This window comes from Acomys russatus, chromosome 5, assembly GCF_903995435.1.
Source record: "Acomys russatus chromosome 5, mAcoRus1.1, whole genome shotgun sequence".
NCBI lineage: Eukaryota > Metazoa > Chordata > Mammalia > Rodentia > Muridae > Acomys > Acomys russatus.
Genome location: NC_067141.1, coordinates 61,823,158 through 61,845,416, shown reverse-complemented (window position 1 = coordinate 61,845,416; position 22,259 = coordinate 61,823,158). Strand labels below are relative to the sequence as shown.

At 38.5% G+C, this 22,259-nt stretch overlaps 1 protein-coding gene across 8 annotated transcripts in view; it reads left to right on the top strand.

Moving 5' to 3' along the window:
• Hpse2 (heparanase 2 (inactive)) overlaps positions 1–22,259 on the top strand; it is a 686,746-nt gene that overhangs the window by 470,512 nt on the left and 193,975 nt on the right. For 6 of the 8 annotated variants that reach the window (XM_051146598.1, XM_051146592.1, XM_051146597.1 and 3 more), the window contains one exon: positions 19,279–19,326. The exons of the other annotated variants lie outside the window; for them this stretch is intronic. In XM_051146598.1, coding sequence (XP_051002555.1) covers positions 19,279–19,326 — 48 coding nt within the window. The remainder of the gene's footprint in view (positions 1–19,278; positions 19,327–22,259) is intronic. 8 annotated transcript variants of the gene reach the window in all.

The following is a 22,259-nucleotide window of genomic DNA, read 5'->3' as shown; positions in this document are numbered from 1 at the left end:
ACACAGTGATGAAAGAGAAGAAATTGTGCTGTTATCTGAATATGAAAATTTCCTTCACATGCTCACGTGTTAAAGGCTTGCTTCCCACATGGTAGCACTGTCTTAGTAAGTGTGGGAGTCATTAAGAGGTGAGGTCTAGTTACAGGAATTAGGTCATGGGGCAATGGGGGTCTGGTCTTAGGAGATATAGCCTGCCCTGGCCCTTTCCACCATGGTATTCTGTTTTACATCAGGCTATAAGCAATGGGGCCAACAGCCATGGACTGAAGCCGTAAACCCACATAAACCCTCCTCCTCTAATGTATTTCTCTCAGGTGTTTGTCACAGCAACAGAAAATCTGACTGACAAAGCATGTGGCCAGGGTTTTGTAGTGGCAAAGGGTAGGTTCTACTTTCTCCGTATCTAAACATGAAATCTTAACAGAAAAGAGAGAAAAAGTCTTTGAGGGCAGAGAAAGAAACTGATGGACAAATTTATTTTCTTTTATGTGCCAAAATGGGGATTTACTTTTCCTAATATATGTATGTGTATGAAATATGCAGAGAAATCAAAATAGAAAGAAATGTCCCAGAAACATAATCAATATAACAGAAAAGTAAGCACTGTAATTTATCAGCATGTAGCTTTTCCCATCTTTCTTGTTATGCATCTTGTTACATAGATGCAATCACTATAGAGACATCATTTTGAGCACTGCGGTTTTAGTCATTGTTTCATATGGCCCTTATTTCTGCATACTTTGCACAGTTTTCATTCATAGTAGAAATTCCAAAGTCTATCTAAGCATCCTCCCTCTATTGGGCATTTGACCAGTTGCCAGTTGCTTGTAATGTAGTACAACTATAAATATCTTTATACAAATAGATTTTTAAATTTTTCTTTTGAATCATATCCTTGACGTGTATCCAAAAAGTTGAAATTCTGGGACAAAAACTGTATACTAATTTTTATGACTTTATATTTGCTGCCAAATTTCTTTTCGGAATGATTTCACTAGGTGAAAGACAGTGGTGTATTACTGTGTCATTTCCAAATATCAAACAACAGTGAGCACTGCAGTGTTATTAATTGACTTTGTTTAAATGAACACATGATCATATTGCATGCTTGTTTATATTTGAATTTGTTAACTTCAAGAACAGCTGGATATTCTCCAACTCTTTGTTGTTTGTTGTTTTGTTTCTTGTTTCTCTGATTTATTTCTCTATTTATTTATATTCAAATGTGTGTGTGCACGCACATGTGTGTGTGTGTGAGGGGGGTATGAATATGTATACTTGCCTATATGTGTGGGACTGTGCTCAGCTGTGAGTGAACATGTGTCGGTCAGAGGTCAACATCCAGTCTCTTCTTTTTGTGCTCTCCTTGGTTGGTTTGTTTATTTTGCTTGTTTGGGGTTTTGTTTTGTTATTTTGAGACAAAGTCTCTCAGTGAAAATGGTGGTAGCCATTTCTGCTGGACTGACTGGCCATGGAAACCCTAGAATCTGCCTTTCTGCTCCTTATACCCAGCTCTAGTATTTCAGATATATGCCTCAGTGCCCATATTTTTTTTTTCAGTGCCCATATTTTATGTACGTGCTATGAGTCAAACTCAGGTCCTCATGCTCCACTTTACCCAGTCATCATTTGCCTGTATCCCAGGCTATTTTTTAAATTATTTATCTTTTTTTAACAAAATGAGTAATGCCCAAAAAGAGTAGATGGAAAGAAATAATCAATCTCAGTACTGAAATCAATGAGATAGAAACAAATAAACAAGACAAAAGTATAAGAATCTATAAAATTAAGAGTTGGTTCTTTGAGAAAATCAATAAGATTGACAAACCTTTAGCCAAAATAACCAAAAGGCACAAAGAGAAGACTCAATAAAATTCAAGATAAAAAGAAATTACAACAGATACCTAGAAAATTCGGAGAATCAAAAGGACTTGGCTTAAAAATATGGAAAACATAAAACAAATGGTTGAATTTCTTGATATGTATGACTTTGCCAAAGTTAAACCAAGATGAAATAAAAAATTTAAACATACTTATAATCCCTAGTAAAATAGAAGCAGTAGTTAAAGTCTTCCAACCAAACTAAGCTCAGGGCTAGATGGATTCAATGTATAATTCTAACAGACTTTAAAGAAGAAATAATGCCAATACTCCTCCAATTATTCACAAAGAGAAACTGGAGACACATTTCCTCATTGTTTTTACAAAGCCAGTACTACGATGATACCAACACAAAGGCCCAACAACAAAAATAATATTAAAATTAAATTAAAATAAACCAATCTCTCATGGGCATAGATGCAAAATTTCTAGATGAAATATTTGCAAACCAAATTCAAGAACACATAAAGAAAATTATTCACCATGACCAAGTTGTCTTCATCTCAGAGATGCAAAGATGGCTCAGCATATGTGAATAAATAAATGTTACCCACCATATAAACAGAATTGAAAGAAAAAAAAACACTTGGTTGTCTTATTACATCATCTTATTAGGTCTTTGACAAAATCCAGTATCCCTGCATGATAAAAGACCTGGAGAGAACAGGCATGCAAGGGAAATACCTGAACATAATAAAGGCAATTTACAGAAATCCCTTTCCAACATCATCCTAAATGGAGGGGAACTCAAAGCATTTCCAACAAAATCAGGAACAAGACAAGGATGTCTACTCTCTCCATACTTATTTAATATAGTACTTTAAGTCTTAGCAAGAGCAATAAGACAACTATAGGAGATCTAAGAGACACAGATAGGAAATGCTGAAAGAGGGTGTCTCTGTGTTCGATGATATGGTGTATATAAAATACTCTACAGACTCTACTAGAGAACCCCCACAGCTGATAAAGATTTTCATCAAAGTAACAGGTACAAAATCAGCACACAAAAACCAGTAGCCTTTCTATATACAAATGACGAACATACTGAGTAAGAAATCAGGGAAATAGTACCTTTTACAATATGCTAAATGAGCAAGTGTAAAACTTGTGTAATAAAAATTTGAAGACATTGAAGAAAGAAACTGACGGAGACACCAGAAGATGAAAAGATCTCTCGTGCTTATAGATTGGTAGGGTAAATATTGTAAAATCACCAAAAACAATCTACAGACTCAATGAGATGGAATCAAAATTCTAACACAATTTCTCACAGAAGTTGAATAATAATATTAATAAAATTATAAATTGTTACAAATATTCAATAATATTAAACTTCATATGAAAACACTAAACCCAATCTAGCTAAAGCAATACTGGATAATAAAATAACTGCTTCAGCTACCACCACGTATGTTTAAAGTTGTACTACAAGGTTATAGTAATAGAAATAACGTTGTCATGAAGACAGACATGTTGATTGAATTGAAGACCCAGAGCTATGTGCACACATCACAAACACCTGAGTTTTGAGATGGAGGCTGTTTTAGACTCGGTCTTTCCCTGAACATTTACTCAGGTAGCCAATGAATACTTACATTTTGAACTTCTTTGTAGCATTCACATCCATCTTCATTTATTTTTAATTTAGACCTTGTCATTTTTCTTTTTAATAATCTGTCTATATCTGTTCTCAGAGTCTGATAATTTCACCATGTAGATTTCTGAGTCATTTTTAAGTATGACATTTAGTCAATTCAATTTTGCTTTAACTTTAAATTTTTTCAGATACACTGACTCTTGGCCTTTAGTGTTTCTATCTTCCTAACTTCCAATCTAGTAACTAGCTGACTCCATTATACAAACTGCCTTCAAGTATGCCAAAGTATTATAAATTTTGGAAAATGCCACATTCTGTTTTACCTGTGTGTCTTTTTGTTTGTATAATTGTTTGAATGACCATGTTCTTTTTCTCTTTAACCCCAGATCTTTTCCAATATATTCAGGTCAGATTTTGGTGATCTCCTCTGATCTTACATGGCATTTTTTCCCTGCTCTAGCATTTAACAAATTGATGATAATGTGTTTGTTTACATAGCTGCCTCCTATAATAGACCATGAATTATAATCTAGATTTTGCTGCTTTATATACTTAGAACTTAGAAATATAGTAGGTGTCACATTAATGCTTATTGAAAAAAATCGTATCTGTCTATATACAAATAACTCTAAGTTTCTATGATGTGAAAAATAGTGTGCATGAATTATAATTTTGAAGCATTATAAATTGTTAGGCTATCATTTAAATGAATTATGGTGATTTTATAAATAATAATAGCTTTAATGCTGTAGACCCACACCAGGTTTTGAAAATAGGAATATATAAGACTGCCTCCTAGTTAGGATAGGAAATGAATTAGGGTAGAGAAAAGATTCTTGTGTTTGCAGCATCAGGGAATTGCAGGTTTCTCAGAAAATGGGACACACTTTTAAAATGTTTGCTTTATTGTTTTCATGTTCTTGATCAGGACCTGCGTGGTTCTAGACATTGATTTTTTTTTTTAATCAAAACAAGTGAAGAATTATTCTTTAGGGTCATATCAGTTTCATCTGCTTTTCTTCTATAAACTTCTATTGCCATCTATGTGATAACATTTATACTAATTCATTACTTTTCTACTTGGCGATATATATTTCTTGCTTCAGAAGTTCACTATAATTGCTTTGTCTTGTGTTGATGAATATGCTATGCACACACTGTAGAAATCCCGGTCAAAAGAAGTATTAATTGTAAATGCTTGTTTATTTAATAGTTAAATCTGTGCCTGTGATATAGAAAAGCATTGCAATATCATTTGAAATAATACTCAAAAACTACAGGCATAAGAAATCAATAATGTAGAAGAAAAACTAAACTGAGTAAGTATAGGCAATTAACCTAGGAGGAATTATAACTCAAGATCAATATTTAAAATATCTATACTATGGTATCTTTATATGTATATGACAAGATATGCACAGCAAGATATTGCACTTATAAATTTAAAATATATTACTATGAAAACATGTAATCAGTACAAATAAAAACATTTAAATTAAACATACTCTTTCTGAAAATAGGTTTAGTAAATATGTAGGTTATGTGCGTTAGTGACTAACTCCAAGCCACTAATAATGCATCAGTGTCACATTAAGGAAAGAAACATAAACACAGCCCCTTGAAGTCACTTAGCCAGGGAGTCTAGATTTGAATCCTTTGCTTTATGCTCCCTTCGTCTTCTATCCTGACTGTCTTGCATGAGTCTGAATCTGTGAATCTGTACCTGTCTGAAGGTTACCTTGTGAATCTGCTTGCCCTGAGCCTGTGTGTGTCTATGCCTATGCATATATGTCTGTTCTATGTGTGAGTGGCATCTGTATGTGCTGTGTGTGTATGTATCTGTGTCTGTGCACGCGTGTGTGCGTGCATGTGTGTGTGTGCGTGTGCGTGCATGTGTGTGTGCGCATGTGTGTGTGTGCGCGTGTGTGTGTGCGTGCATGTGTGTGTGCGTGCATGTGTGTGCGCATGTGTGTGTGTGTGTGTGTGTGTGGTGTATGTTTGTATCAAAGGCTTTTGCTCTGTATTTACTGAATAACATAGGAAGCATCCTATGAGGAAAGGATGCTCTTTTACAGAGCTTTACAAGGGATTAAGTCACTGGCTCCAACAGATCCCAACGGACTCTGATTAAAAAAAAAAAAATCATTACTTATCAACAATATCCCTAAGTGTTGCTTTCAACCTTGATGGTACATTTTGGGAAATTGCTTTCAACTTCTATATTTGCTGTGTTCAGCAAATGATCCACATGTATTATTCTGGGTTGGGAGCATGGAAGAGTAGTACCTTATGATGGAAGCTATGCATTGTCTTAGGCTATAAAAGCTAATTGCACGGAAAACCCAAGGGAAGCAAAGTTGATTGCCACATTGTTCTCTTAAAGGCAGGTTAAACAAACAGTTTGATTGCACAGTAGGAGAGAAGTCTTTACAGCTTAAGTGACCTCAAGGTGTGTCATTAAGTCTGGCTGTGAGGTTCAGCAAAAGTTCCAGTCTACTAGAATATAAGAGGTATTTTCAGAACATTGCATCACCACAAATAAGGGTTAGACAATGCTTTCACTTTGTTCTGCTATAACAAGAAGCCTAAAACTGGATACGAAGAGGAGAACCATCCTTCCTCACAGCTCCGCATATTAGAAAGTCCAATACTGAATACAGATATTGATTTGGATGATATATTGCAGTAGGACGAACACAGTGAAAATAAAAAGAAATTATATTTGTTAAAATTCAGAGAATTCATGCCTATATCAGGAGCATTATTATTCATCTTTTCCTTCCAATCTATTCACTACCCAGTTTATAGAAAAATATTCTTTAAAAGATACAATTCATTTGATGTCAGCCACCAACACTTCTGGTGTTCTTAGAATAACTGGTGAGCTTCTTATTTTATTTTTGTCCACAAGACTCCACAGTTAATAATCTGGCTACTCCCTAGCGCTGTGCTTATCATCCGCCAAGCTCCGGTTTCCCTCACCCCAGCCTCACTACCTCCAGAGCACTCAGTCTGCCACGTGGCTGGCTCTTCTTACCCTCTAGAGGCCTTCCATACATAACCTATTAGTTCATTTTATATTATTTGTAACTATATTTACAATTTGTTTACCTACTGGTCGTGGTTTATAAATTGTGAAGGTGTAAAGAATCTCTATTGTATTTACTTTGACAAATGGCTCCTACTTAGCTTCTCAGATTTGTTGAGTAAGTTTGTGAGTGAAAAATGTTTATATGATGGATACATTGATGGATTCCGTATGTTAAACCATCCCTGCATGCCTGGAATGAAGCCTACCTGGTCATGGTGAATGATGTCTTTGATATGCTGTTGTATTCGCTTTGCGAGAATTTTGTTGAGTAGTTTTGCATCAATGTTCATAAGAGAAATTGGTCTGAAATTCTCTTTTTTTGTTGGATCTTTGTGAGGTTTAGGTATCAATATGACTGTGGCCTCATAGAAGGAATTTTGTAATATTCCGTCCATTTCTATCTTTTGGAATAGCTTGAATAGTATCGGTACACAACAGGGACATATGCTCAGCCATGTTCATAGCTGCTTTATACATAATAGCCAGAACGTGGAAACAGCCTAAGTGTCCCACAGTAGAAGAATGGACTAAGAAACTGTGGTATATTTACACGATGGAATACTACTCAGCTATTAAAAACATGGAATTCCCAAAATTTGTGGACAAATGGATTGATCTAGAAATTATCATAATGAGTGAGTTCACCCAGAAGCAAAAAGAAACAAACGGTATATACTCACTTATATCAAAACACTAGTCCAAGGGATACGTACCATGAAAAACTTTACTTACCAAGAAAGTGGGTCAGAGGAGAGGACATCCGATTGAGACTTTAGGCAAGAGTAGCATGGAAGAAAGGGGAAATAGTAGGACCCACAGGGTCCTGGAAACCTACAAGAAGAACTTTATGACAGGCAGATCTGTGTCCTGGGGTCCTCCTCAAACTAAGGCACCAGCCAAGGAGAATATAGGCAGTAAGCTTCGAACCTAGCCGACGGACAGGATATTCTCCACCGTTGAGTGGAGAGTGAGATCTGACTCTCACACGAACTCTGGTGCCCCTTTTCTGACCACGTCCCCTGGATGGGGAGACCTGGTGGCACTCAGAGGAAGGATAGCAAGTTACCAAGAAGAGACTTGATATTCTAAGAGCATATATAGGGGGAGGAGGTCTCCCTCAGTCACAGACATAGGGGAGGGGAGAAGGAGAGAAATGGGAGGGAGGGAAGAATGGGAGGAAACAGGGGAAGGGCTAACAATCGAGATGTAATATGAATAAATTAATAAAATTAAAGAATGAAAAAAATATAAGCTACCAGCAGCTATACTAGGTTTTCGGCATAATCGTCTAATCTGAAGACATGGGATAGCATACAGCCTATCTTTCTGCTCCCAAGGTCACAGAGAGCTGTGGAAAACTTTCAGATTAGAACAATGGTGTATAAGAACAGAACTGGGAAGCAAATAATGGTTGAAATAGAAAAATTGACTTTTTGTATCTTGAATTTCTATCTTTGATTATGAGTGATCACTAACATGCCTACTGAGTATCTGACACTGGTGGATTTCTGTGTATGTGTGAATGGTGATGGAAATTGCTTCATGTTACTTTAAATATGTTTCTGTTGTGACTTTTTTGAATCACCAGGAACTTATTTTAATTAAAAATTCTTTTTCATACAATATATATTTATTATGTTTTCCCTTCCACCAACTCTTCTCAGATCCTCCCCCACCTGAGGTCATTCTCCATCTTTCTTTCTGTCTCTCTCTTTGTCTTTGTCTCTCTGTGTGTCTCTCCTTCCCTTTTCCTCTACCTGCCTCCCCCAAAAGCAAAAACCCCCACAAAATAAATTAGAAAACATAAAGAAAAAAGACAAAATTACCAAAACAAAACAAATGAACAATCCATTAAAAAAAAAACATGGACCTTGAGCCTGTTTGGAGGTTCTACATGGGAGCCCAGTACTAGCATACCTCTGACCTAAAACTGGTCCTCCTTTTACTCAGGGAAGGTTGTCCTCTTTGACCCAGCACCCAGCTTCAGGAGGAACATGCATGGAGTGGTAAGGGAGGAAGGGAAAACCCTGCCTAGCCAGCCAGATCAGACGAACCAAGCCTGGGTATCATTGGGGTGACAAAATGAGCACCATGGATTTTTTATATTAATTAATTAATTTTTTTACAACCTGGTCATAGCTCCCATCCATCCTCACCTTTCAGTTCCACCCTTCCTTGCTCTTCCTCCATCCTCCTCCCCTATTCCTCAGAAAAAGGGAGCCCCACCCCAACATCCACCCCAGTTCATCAAGTTCTGTTCCTCTGTGGCTAGCAAGGCAGCCCCACCAGGGGGAAGTGATCAAAAAGCTGACAATGAGTCCATGTCAGAGACAGCCTCTCTCCTCTTACCAGAGGACCCATATGATGCCTGAGCTGCCCATCAGCTACATCTGTGCAGGAGGCCTAGGTCCAGTCCATGCATGGTCCTTGATTGGTGCTTCAGACTCTACAAATCCCTCTAGGCCTTTGTTAATTGGCTCTGTTGATATTCTTATGGAGCTCTTGTCCCCTCTAGGTCCTTTTATCCTTCCCCCTACTTTTCCACAAGGCTCCCTATGCATCACCCAATGTCTGGCTGTGAGTCTCAGCATCTGTTTCAAACTGCTGCTGGGTGGAGCCTCTCAGAGGACAACTCTGCTAGGCTCCTGTCTACAAGCATTGCAGAGTATTGTTAATAGTGTCAGGGGTTGGCTCTCTCACATTAATGGGTCTTAAGTTGGGCCAGGCATTGCTTGGACATTCTCTCAATATCTGATCTACCTGTTCTATCTTGCTCCCTGCATACCTCTGTATCAGCTTCCATCTACTGCAGGAGAAAGCTATTCTGATGTGGGTTGAGTGTGACAGTGGGCATAGCAGTATATCATTAGGAGTCATTTTCATTCTATGCTCCTTAGCAGAATAATAGTATTGAGTTTCCTCCTAAGCCCATGATCCATCTAGTCTCAGGTTCTTGGCATAAAGCAAAATATACCAAACTATTTTCTTAAACTTAAAAATTAATTTTGACCTTCTAATTGTAACTTGAGGCCATGGGAATAAGAGCTTCCGTGTCTTTTGGAGCAGTCAATTCTTCAGATATGTTATAAGCAAAGAATGCAAGCAGAGAAAATTATAACATTGGATATTTCTTTATTGCCACATCCGTTACGGACATACATCTTCTCAGAGGGTGGCAGTAATTATTTCTGAGTACCTTTCAGCTCTAACATTTTAAAATTTGAAAGTAGTAAGTTTTTTATTTAAATTTTTTATTTTTAATTTATTCACTTTACATCCCAATTGTAGCCCCTTCCCCAGTCTCCTCCTGGTTCCACCCTCCCTCTCTCCTCCCCCCTTCCCCCTTCCCTAGTCCTCAGAAAGGTGGAGCCCTGTCATCTGACCCCAGCCTATCAGGTCTCATCTGGACTGCCTGCATCTTCTTCTGTGGCCTGGCAAGGCTGCCCCACCAGGGGAAACTGATCAATGAGTGGACACCAGAGTCCATGTCAGAGGTAGCCCTACTTCTCATATCAGGGGACCCACAAGAGACTGACTGTGTTGCCTGTCTACTACATCTGAGCGTGGTCTTTGGTTGGTACATCAGTCTCTGCTGCCTCTGCTGCCCCACCCTCGTCCAGATTAGTTGGCTCCATTGGTCTCCTTGTGGAGCTCCTGACCCCTCCAGGTCCCTCTATTCCCCAACTCTTCTGTAAGATTCCCTTTTCTCCACCACAGAGTTTGACTGTGAGTCTCAGTATCTACTTGGATCTCCTGCTGTGTGGAGTCTTTCTGAGGATTTCTATGGTAGGCTCCCTTCCTGTTCCTTCTCTCAACTGCTTCCAGGGTCTATTCTGTTTGCCCTTCTGAATGAGACTTAAGCATTCTCCCTAGGGTCCTCTTTGCTATTTAGGTCTGTGGATTGTAGTGTGGTTATCCTGTATTATGTGAATAATCCTCTTTTAAGTGAGTATATACCATATGTGTCTTTCTGAGTCTGGGTTACCTCACTCAGGGTGATCATTTCTAGTTCCATCCACTTGCTTGCAAATTTCAAGATTTTCTTGTTTTTGATAGCTGAGTAGTATTCCATTGTGGGTCCTCATGAAACTGAGAAACTTTTATAAGGCAAAGGACACTGTCGACAGAATAAAACAACAGCCTACAAACTGGGAAAAGATCTTCACCAACCCGACATCCAACAAAAGGATAATACCCAAAATATATAAAGAACTCAAGAAATTAAACACCACCAAACCAAATAATCCAATTTTGAAAGTGGGGTACAGAGATAAACAGAGAATTCTAAACAGAGGAATATCAAATAGCCAGGAAACACTTAAAGAAATGCTCAACATCCTTAGTCATCAGGGAATGCAAATCAAAACAACTCTGAGGTTCCATCTTACACCCATCAGAATGGCTAAAATCAAAAACTCAAGTGACAGTCATGCTGGTGAGGATGTGGAGAATGGGGAACACTCCTTCATTGCTGGTGGTAGTGCAAACTTGTACAACCATTTTGGAAATGAATCTGGAGCTTTCTCAGGAAATTGCGAACAATGCTACCACTGCTGGGCATATACCAGAAAGATGCTCCAACACACAACAAGGACATTTGCTCAACTATGTTCATAGCAGCTTTATTTGTAACAGCCAGAATCTGGAAACAACCTACATGTCCCTCCACTGAAGAGTGGATAAAGAAACTGTGGTGCATTTACACAACTGAAGAAACTTAAATTGGTTTTTTTGTTTTGTTTTGTTTTGTTTTGTTTTTGTAACATAAACACATGGGATTTCTCTTGTGCGGGTCAATACAGAATAATGGTAGAGAGTACATTTTGAACTAGGTGAGAACTGAGTGTCTACTGATTCATTAATCTAAGGACCCCTTTAATCTCTGTAGTTTGTAAAGTCAAACTATGAGCGATGCCTTGTCCATTTATAAAAAATAAATGAGGTGATGAATTGAAAGTGCTTAGCATAGTTTCTGGCATGTGTTGACACCCAAAGAAATGACAACCACAATTGCTGAGAACGGATGCATTTTAAAGATGAAAATGTCAATTTTTAGTCTAGGGCCTTGTTACATATGACTTAAATGCAGGCTCCTACCTAGGCAGTTAGGTAACTGAGTGAGGAAGGAAAAGCTGAAGACAAGCTCCATAAGGCCATGTCAGGATCATGAGGGTGATCACAGCTCTAGTGCCTGCCTGGAAAACTTGCTTCTGCTGCTTTCTCTCCTGTAGCAGAAGATGCCCAGCTTGGACAGTCTGGGGTAATTGTTACAGTGCTCTTCCTAATAATCGTCCTATTTTATTTCAACTCTGAAAGCATTGTGTGACTTCAACAAACTACAGGACAGAAAAGAACAATGTGTTTCTCTCTTGCTTCATAAGAAAAGGATGTACCTCTTTTGCCTCTAGAGAGAAACCCAGCTTGTTCAGCGCTCATTAACAGGGAAGCACTGGCTACTGCTCCCGGCACTGTCTGCTCCCTAGCTGACAGCTATGTTAATGATGACCCAGAGCTCCAGCTTCTCTCTGCCATTTATTTATTTATTTCCTAGCTAGAGAAGGAACCTAATTGCCTACCTGAGTCCAGGCTTAGGAGTTATGGCTAGTAGGAAGACGCCTTTTCTCAATGGTTAGCATCAGAGAGGTCAGCAAGGGGCAGGAGTTTGAAAGAACACGGGAGGAGTCCAGAATCCCAGGATGGATGCTTCGAGTTAGCACTTTAAAACTCAGGTAATCTTGGGAAATATTCTTCGACATTTCTTTCTTTTCCTCCTGAGCCTTGTTCTTACAATTTTACTTTCTCCTCCAACAATGCTCCATTTTCACAGGAACTGCCGAGACTAGAATCTGTCAAAAGTCTAGTCCATTCTATTAGTTGCTTTTCTCAGTTGCAGTGATCTAATTTATTGGATAGGAAGCAACTCGAGGAAAGAAAATTTTATTTTGGCTCAGGGTTTGGGGGTCTGGTCCATCATGGCAAGAAAGACCCGATGCTCATAGCATGAGACTGTTCACATCTCCAAGCGCTAGGAAGCAGAGACAGGACAAGAAACAGGCCACTAAAGCCTGTCCCAAGACACCCACTCTGTTCAGCTAGCTGCCACCTCCCAAGGTAGCACTACCAGCTAGGAACTAAGTGTTCGAGCAGGAGCCTGTATGGGGAAGTTTACATGTAACCATAAAACCCGCCAGCTGCTTACGTGTTGCACGTTCAGCGATTATGAAAATGCAGCATGATTCTGTTTTCATTAGTTTATAGCCACTACAGAAAATAATGGATTTCATTATGCTATTTCATGCTTTTTGTTATATACTTTGATTATAGTGACCCCTTTTTCCCTCTTTTGTCCCCATCCCCACTTATGCTTGTACCCTTCCTCATCCCAAATAGCCTCACTTCTATGTTCAGGCCTTTTCCTGAGAAGAAACATGTAAGGCTTATGTTTTGGATTCTGACTTATTTCCATGATGATTTTCAGTTCCATCCATTTTTCTGTAGGAGACATACATATTAGTCTTCTTTAGGGCTCAATGAAGTCAATTCATCATGTATATGCCATATTTCCTCTACCCACTTGTCTGTTCTGGATATCAAGGTTGATTCCATAACTTGGCTATTGTAAAAAGCCACAGAAAATATGGTTGTGCTGGCATCATACTTTCCTGATACAAACATAGACATGCACACTTAGATTCCTTTATGTATATACCCAGGAGTGGGATATCAGATAGTTTTGTTTAGTATATTTTAAAAGCTTTCATAATGGTTTTCTTAGTGGTTATACCAATTTATATCCCTACCAATAGCATTTGTGTCCCTTTTCCTCATCCTTCCTACCCATGCTCCCTCTGTCTTTCCCTTACCTGCTCCTCTCTATGGGACAGTTTCTTACACTGTGTTTCAAACAGTCCTGAAACTCACTATATAGTTAGGTCGTTCTCCTGCAGTTGATCTCATGGAAGTTCTCCTGTATTGGCATTTTTGTTTATTATCTTAAGGACTGCTATTCCAACAGGGTTAAGATAGAAATCTCAGTGTACTTTTGATTTGCATTTTACTGATGGCTTAAAGCATTGATCTTTCATCTATTTGTTGATCATTCGTACTCCTTTTGAGAACATGTTCAATATGTTTGCACACATATGGACTTGAAAATATATGGATATGAGGCTTGAAGATGGTTAATTTTTAGAGCTCTTAATTCCAGCTTCCAATTTATTGGAGTATAAGTTTTTGATATTCTGTGATGCTTTTCCAGATATTATTGATTTCTGTTGCATACTCAGTTTTCATTTCTGTCTCATAACTTCTCTCTTGTCCAGCCTGATTAGTTGTTGCTGTTGTTGTTTGTTTTGTTTTGTTTTGTTTTGAGGCAGGGTTTCTCTGTATAGCCTTGGCTGTCCTCGACTAACTTTGTAGACCAGGCTGGCCTCAAACTCACAGAGTTCTGCCTGCCTCCGCCTCCTGAGTGCTGGGATTAATCTAGCCTGATTCTTAAATTCCAGTTCAGACTTGCCAAACCAGAATGTGTGGAGCTGGAACCCAAATATTGTCCTCTCAAGCAAACACGCCAAAGAATTCTTGGTACTTCAAAATATGTGAATCACTACCATGTGCCGGCAGAACAGGTTTTATTTGTATTTTGTTGATCTAGACCTGTAATAAATATTAAGATAACAGGCCATAAGCAGCAAAGGGATCCTCATGGTCATTAGCGGCTATACTATATTGTCTACTGCCCTTGTTTCTGCATCTGTGTTTCTCTCCAATCATCACAACACTGTTGTTGGGCAGGAGCTGTTCTCACCATAGGAAATGAACCTACCCAAGTTCACATAGCTAACGACAGTGCTGGATTCCAAACAGATAGATACCTGTTGTCCTCCTGGATCCAATGGATTTCTCCTGTGTGCAGCCATTTCCCTGACTTTTCATCTTTTAACTAAGGATGTTATAAACCGTCCAGAATATAAAATACAACTATCTTCACTTGAGGCCCACAGCATTTGCTCTCGCTCACTCAGCTTCTCACCACAGCTTCAGCTCCTGAAAATTTTCCTTCCTTTATGAAACTCATAATCGTATCCCGAGGCATATTTCTTCCTCCCCACCAGTTTCTGCAGCCAAGACGAATCATATCGAGTCAGTTAAAGCGCTCTGTGCTTGAATCCAAGCCTGTATAACCTCCTCAGCAGCACTGTAGACTGCCAAGCCATGCCTATCATAATATTTCTCTAGCCAGCCCCTTTCAGTTCTAGCCAGAACCTTCCAGATGTATTGCAATGTTTTCCCTCAAAACCCCTGTTCTCCCAGCTTTGTTATTCTCTTACGTGTGCTTCTTTCTTGTTTCAGACATTGCATTACAATCTCCCCCTCCTCAGCCCCGACTCCCACTAGAGGCAAATTGGCTTTATCTTGAAGGCCAGTTACAAGTAACAAATGCTTGGCAATTTGTCTTGAGAAAGCTTCTTGCCAATTCCCAGACAGGTGGTCATGTATTGTGGTCTACTCCCAGCATCTGCCATGGACTCAGGAAAAGTAACAGGACAACAAAGACAACAAATCTGCTCCCTGCATGGTTGTAATAAGGGCTTTAGAGTGGAATCATGTTTACTCCTGCTCTGTAATGAATTATGTGGGTGGTCTTAAGCAGTTTCTTCATTTACCAAATGAAAGAGATAATGCCACCCTTAGTTGACAGTTGCTTGTGTGAGAGGAAGTCAGTTTTCTCTGGGGATAAAGCCCCAGTTGGCTGCCTATGCTCCAGGGGATGATCCTAAACTCAAGCTTATACTGGCAGTACTATTGGACTCAGTTATTTAAAAAGAATACATGATATTAGAAGGGGAAAGTGGTGGGTGGAGTATGGGAGAACTTGATGAGGAGGGAGTGGGGTGGATTGAAACAAAACACGCTATATACATGTATAAAATTCTCAAATAATAAATTAAAATGACAAATAAAATATATAAACTGTTTAACAAATGTGTATCAATTGGCAAATGTTAATTAATTTAGTTACATTAAACATGAATGTAACTTTACCTTAAAAATAGATCGGCTGGAGTCTCGCTCATTTCAAACTCTGTGTATAAAAACTATGTAAACTACCACTTAGGGATGTATAAGCTGTCAGAGGAGTGTAAATAGAGACCTCAACAAATAGTCAGCTACGCTATTTTTCTACAGCCAGTGAATGATTGTGTACAAATAAAGTAGAAATGGGGAGGGAGAGAGAATGAAGGAGAGAAGGAAGAAAGATTGAAGGGAGAGAGAAGCCATAGCTCATACAGAAGAGACAAGGCAGCAGAGGTGACAGTAATGGCAGCAGGAGAGGAGGAGGAGGAAGGGGAGGAAGAAAGAGGCCGGTAGTTTACTTGTTGCATCCAGAACCTACTATAACCAGCATATGAAAAAGTTAAGTGGCATGCCAAGTGAAGATGCCTAAAATTTGCCATCAGTTTAAAGGTCAGCTTAATTTAATGACAGTTAATTTTCAAGTTTTTCCTGGGCCTTTGGATAGCATGGTTGTTAGACCTCATTTGTGTTCTTATGTAACCAGCACTTCTTTTTTGTAGACACGGCAGCTTAGGCTTCTGTATTCTTACTGAAGTGTACACTCATTTAGATATCCAGTTCCCTGTGAAATATTTATCCTCTTCCCTGGAAAAAAAATTCCAAAAACCAATTTTTAAGATTGTGCTTTATAGTCCAGAAATAGAAACCAAACCCTAAAGATCATGACTTATACTGGAAATCTTCAGCTGGGCCTAGAGGCTGAACAGTGCTCTTCTGCAGGCATCTTGTCCCCCTACCTTAGCATCACTACTGCTGAACATTAAGACTCTGTTAAAACTGTTTATTAATGAGCTTTGGACCTGTTTTCGACTGAGAGGCAGAAGGAAGGAGGAGAAATGTCTGTGATGAATCTTTGGGGACTCATTGTCTTCCATAGTGACAATGTAGACATAAAGCAGAGTGCAGACAAGGTATAGATGCCAGTAGGTGTTGAAAGCCCTAATTTTCAAGGAAAGAGCATGGAGACGGGGAGCAAACATAAACTCATTGACTGTAGGATCTGTCCCTTGGGGTTTTGTATACTCCATTTACCTTATGTGTTATTTCTGTGCTTAATTTTTCTTTATTTGGTGTATTTTTAAACAATATTACTCAAAGATTAATGAAAACCAAGTTAATTATTTTTAATCCTTTTCAAAAAATAAGACTATCTTTGGCCATATGGTAAAAAAAGAAACAAAGCATAGTTTGTTCAACATTATTCATAAAATTGATTATTTTTCCTCAGAATAAGTGTAGAATTACACTCATATGTTTTATCTCATCAATTTGCTAAGAAAAAGGAAAGACAGCTATAGCTTATAACAATTTCAAATGCACATATGTTCACAGATACTGTTTCCTCAGAATTAGCTACAACTTTTCTGTTGCTTCAATGTATTACTGGGTCAAATGGTAATAAATTGTTGGAAATAGCAAATGTTTGGGGATTAAAAATAGTTTAAAGGCTAAACTAAATTTAAGTATTTTTATACCTTTTATAAAATAGTGTATTAGGTAAGAGTCTAACATTAATGTCTATCTCGAAATAATTAAAACAAATTACGTGGTACTATTCTAAATGCTTTTTATATTGTAAATTCTTGTTCATTTCATACATTTTATCATTTTTAAAAAATCTATTCTATTTCACAAGATTTCCTTACTAATTTGTAAACCAGGAATGTTTTAATCATTATAGTGTTTGGTATAAGCATTAATCTATGGAAGATCAAATAGACACTTCTTTATTAATCCAGTTTATCTGAATTTTCTTGGTTTCTTTTAGGTAAAAATTGGAATGATTTCATAAAGCTTCAAAATATCTACTGGAACTTTTGTATTAAATTTCACTAAATACATAAGCTAGTATAAGAAATAAGTTGTTTCCTTTTCAAGATCATCATAGATTTTTTACTATATTTGATTTTAAGATAGTCTCTGTAAATTCTCTAAAGATTCAATTTATGTGCTTATCATATTTTATATTTTATGGTTAGAGAAAGAAATAATTGACATTATTTTCAATGTCCCCAACTCTATAGCTTTCCCATTCATTATATAATGTTAGTTTGACTAAGAATGTTTTATTGTCAGGGTGAGGTGGTACAAACCTGTAATTCCAGCATTTGGGGAGGCAGAGGCAGGCGGATGTCTGTGAGTTTGAGACCAGCCTGGTCTACAAAGTGAGTCCAGAACAGCCAAGACTACACAAGGAAACCTTGTCTTGAAAAACAAAAACAAAAGTGGTTTATTGAAAGACTTATTGACATATTTAGCAGAACAAATCACTGAATGGATATCCAGGTCTCTAAGATGAAACTATCATGAAGCGTTGGTTTCCAATTTTTCCTATCTTTTTAATTGACTTTTCAGAGTCTTTTGGCCAAGCAGGACATCAGTGATTTTTGTCCTATTTTCTTGTGACTATTTCTAGTTCTTCAATGTATCTTCAACAAGATTAGAAAGTCCTGTTAGAAATATCTCAATAGTACTACAATTAAACTTTCCGGAGCTTCTCTGTTGGATCCTCCTCTCTAGCCCCCTTCTCCCTTTGCCGTTTTTCCTTATTCCTTTATCACCCTCACTTTGTTGCTAACCAAAACTTCCAGTTTTCACCTTTGTTCAGTTTCTTCTACAGGTAAACTAAGTGCTTTCCTGCCATCACAGCAAACCATAACATTTTGGTTTGCTCATAGCAACCTTTGCTCACCTATGTGTCTGGAGAGATTCTGCTAGAGTGGGATACAGTTCGAATCTTCCAGGGAAGAGACCAAATCCTCCTCTAGTTCAAGTGTTCTTTTTTGGTTATAAGGAAGAATTCAGTGTTTCCTTTAAAGAGAAGTTGCCCTTTGGAGTCTTGAGGCTGAAAGGACCATTGAAAATCTAGAGTGTTTCCTTTGTTACCGATTTTAAGTAATAACTCTCTCAAGGAAAGGCAGTAGTCGTGGTAGTACATGCCCTCAGACAAGTGAGCAGAAGCAGACGGTTATTTCAAAAGTGTGGCCTGTGGCATCTGTGAATCACAAGTGCATCCTCCTGACCTTGGTTCTTCTGGACCTCCAGATGACCACAAGGTCGGTGAGCAGTTGCTCACAAGGTTTCGCTGTGCGCTTAGTTGCCCAGAACCAGGCCTCCCTATGCTTTTGCGCTGGACATACTTGACAGAGGATACTTAGTTCTCCACGCAGCTGCTCAGAAGTGCGTGTGTTACTCCATTGTGCTCACGCTTCCACCCCATCATGTTTCACTCCGACATGACAGCCTCGCATTGGAGCATATGTGACAGTGCAGAGGTATAAATAAGTTGGGTTTTCCCATGCTTTCTCCAGGGAGACAGGCCTGCAGTTTTTCAAAGACATCTATTGTAGTGCCATCTTGGGAAGCACCATTGTTTCCCAGCAGAGATCAGAGTCTTTGGAGAATAGATAATAGCACAGATATGTTTTGCTATACAAAAATCAATGTGAGAACTGTCAGTCTTGAACTTAGGAAGCCAGATGTACATAAAGTACTGTGCTGGGACCAAGGTGTCTCTGAGAAAGCCTATGTGTATGTGGAGTGACCCAATGTGTTTCTTGCTTTACCTTATTGCAGCTTTGGTAATACAGTTATTTTAAATCACACCATCTTTTTTCTCTATTCCTTACAGCTTCATGAAGGTGGCAGGAAGCACAGTAGATGCAGTTACCTGGCAACAGTAGGTATTCATCATTTTTTATCTCACTTATTATCGGCTGCTGTGAAATGGAAGATAATTAGCTGTCACCGTGTTCACAGCTGACATTTAATAAATTACCCTTTATCTTTCAAGAAAAATTAAAATTACCTCTAAAGCTGTTATTAGAACACATGTCTGATGTGCTATGGTTTTATCTTGTTGTTTTCAAAACCATAACCCCCCAGTACTGACACAATTTGGAAATCTCACCTATTAATGTACGCTCTTAAATTAATCTGTCAGGAATGACGGGTAATGGAAATTAAGTGTGGCTCCATTTCCCTATAGCCTTTCCCTTTGGAAATAAGTTTCTCTATGTAAGAGAGGAAACAGTTTTGATTGTCCAATATATCATGTGAAGACAGAAACACTTTATTATATTACTGGCTGTGGTTTTAATTAGTGCCAAGAAATTTGATAATATAAAGTAGGTTAAGAAGAGAAAAAAAAAAAAATAAGGAAATGAAGCCCCTTCAGGGAAAGGAATAAATCTCAACACAGCATTCCAGGAGCAGCTCATATCGACAAGTCCTGTCGCCCCAAGTGTAGCTTGCCCCGTGAGGGTTGCTATCTAGTATGGACATGTTCTTTATGTACCCCAGGATGTTGGGGTTTCGAATCCTTTTCTCCTCTCACAGCATCTCAGTCACTTCTCAGTAGAATGCACTTCAGACGCCTCCCACTCTACACCCTGCCCCTCCCACCTGTCTGTCTCCTGTTTTATGTGGGTCCATTATGGTACAGTGAAAGTGTGAAAGGAAAAAAGAAGCGGATTGAATATTTATTAAAATATCCAGAAAGAACTTTTGAGTTGTTGGAAATCAATAACCCAAATCATTGTGGAAGCTGGTTTCGCCTATATTTATACTCAGTTTATCTAAACAAGAAGTTTCAAGTTTTTGTTTTGTTTTTGTTTTCAGAAATTCTTGTTCTTCATCCTGTTTTTGTGATTCATAGAATAAGTCTATGGACTTTTCATTTACAGCAATTTCTTTACTCCAAAGTCAAAGCCAAGCTCTCTTCCCTGGCCTTTGAATTTACATCTGCTGTGGACAGTGTGTTTAGACACTTGGTTCTCAGTTAGTTGCACTCTTTGGGAATGTCATGGAACCGTTAGGGAGTGGAGTCCTGCTGGAGGAAGTATGTCACTAGGGACAGGCTCTGAGAGTTTACTGCCTTTCCCCATTTCCAGTTCTTTCTACTCCTCCAGCCCCCACCCTGTCTCTACCTCTGCCTCTCCTTTCCTTCCAGTCTAGCTCTCTCCCTGCTCCTACTGTGTGCAGATGCAATGTGACCCTCCAGCCTCCTGCTCCCAGGGCCCTGTTTCCCTCACTGCTCCCAGTCGTCCCCACCATGGTGGGCTCTGCTCCTGTGGAACCGTGATCCCACATAGACACTTTTCTCCGCAAAGCTGGTTTTGGTCACAGTATTTTATTTCAGCTATCTAACGGTGACTACTGCAGTACCTCCTGATTTCATCCCGCGTCACTGTCCCTGAAGGCTCCTGTAGATGTGTGCCTCGCTGCCTTTGGACACACCGGTCCTGTTGTCTCCCGGCTGCTATTCATGTGCCTGGCTCCCTGTCGTCTTTTAAGTTTCAGCTTTCATTTCATCTCCTTAGAGAAATCTTCATTTATGATGTTACTCCAATACATCCTCCCTTTATTCTTTTTCTTGTTCATTTTTATATAACGCTTAAAGTAATCTACAAAATCTTTTCATATTTTGTTTTGTTGTCTTTTTTATGATCTTCCAGTGAAAGGCATTTGCACAATTCATGAAGTCCTTACTTAGATAATTGTTTACTAGGCACACAGTGAGCATAATGACAGTAACAGCAGCGCACCAGAGACTCTGGATGAGTCTATATGCCTACCACGTGTGACCTATGTGTGTACATAGAGACTTAGATATACATATAGTTTGATTTGGCAGGTCATACTTCCTAATTTGCTTTGTTTTGAAGACTAAGATGTTCAATTTAATCTATCCACTTTGTACAAACCCAGCGACACTGATATTAAGTTCAAATTACGGGCACAATTATATAGCTTGTATCCAAATATTTTAAAAACAAACAGAAATTTGGTATCTTTCTGAAAGGGGTGGAAACTAGTGGAAGATACTAATTCTTGATGAAAGTGAATAGTAATTGATGAAAGCCATATTTATGTGGCTTTCTGGTAGTCATTTAATTCATACACCACAGCATAGCTGGAATTGAAGCAGAAATAGATGGTTGTATCCACTTTAGCTATAAGGAGGACTCAGAGGCTGAAGGAAGCTTAAGAGGAAAATAGCAGAGATGCATGTAAACTTCCTCAAATCTTTGGTCCCTGCAATGTATGTGTTCACTGGGAAATCCAAAGAGCCTGGTAGAAAGCAACAGGTGGAAGCCTTAAAGTATCAAAACAGAAACTTCAGCTGTTGGAGGCACGGAGGTTCGTATATAATTAGCATGCATTAACTGTAAAAACAATAATATTTTTCATGATCTAGACATTAGAATCAATTTCAAAGTAGTTACTGTAAATATTCAGAGGTAAGTTGTCCACAGGAAATGATCACGTGGGGAATATCTATGGCATGCAAGCGCTGAAATCCTCTGACGCTATTCTATGCTCTAATTCTATAGGACGAGCTTCAGACTTCCACGTAGAAGTAAAAACATACAGTGTTTGTCTTTCTTTAACTGCTTTATATCATTCAACATGTGTCCCTCAGGCATATGTACATATACGTGTGTGTGTCTGTGTGTGTGTAATAAGAAGAATTTATTATTTATTATAGCCACATAATATTCCATTAAAGATTCTTTTTAAAAATGAAAATGACAAAATAGGTTGATTTTTTAAATAAAAGACAAAATGCTAAGTTTTTTAGACATAAAGACACTCATAATGACAGGTGAG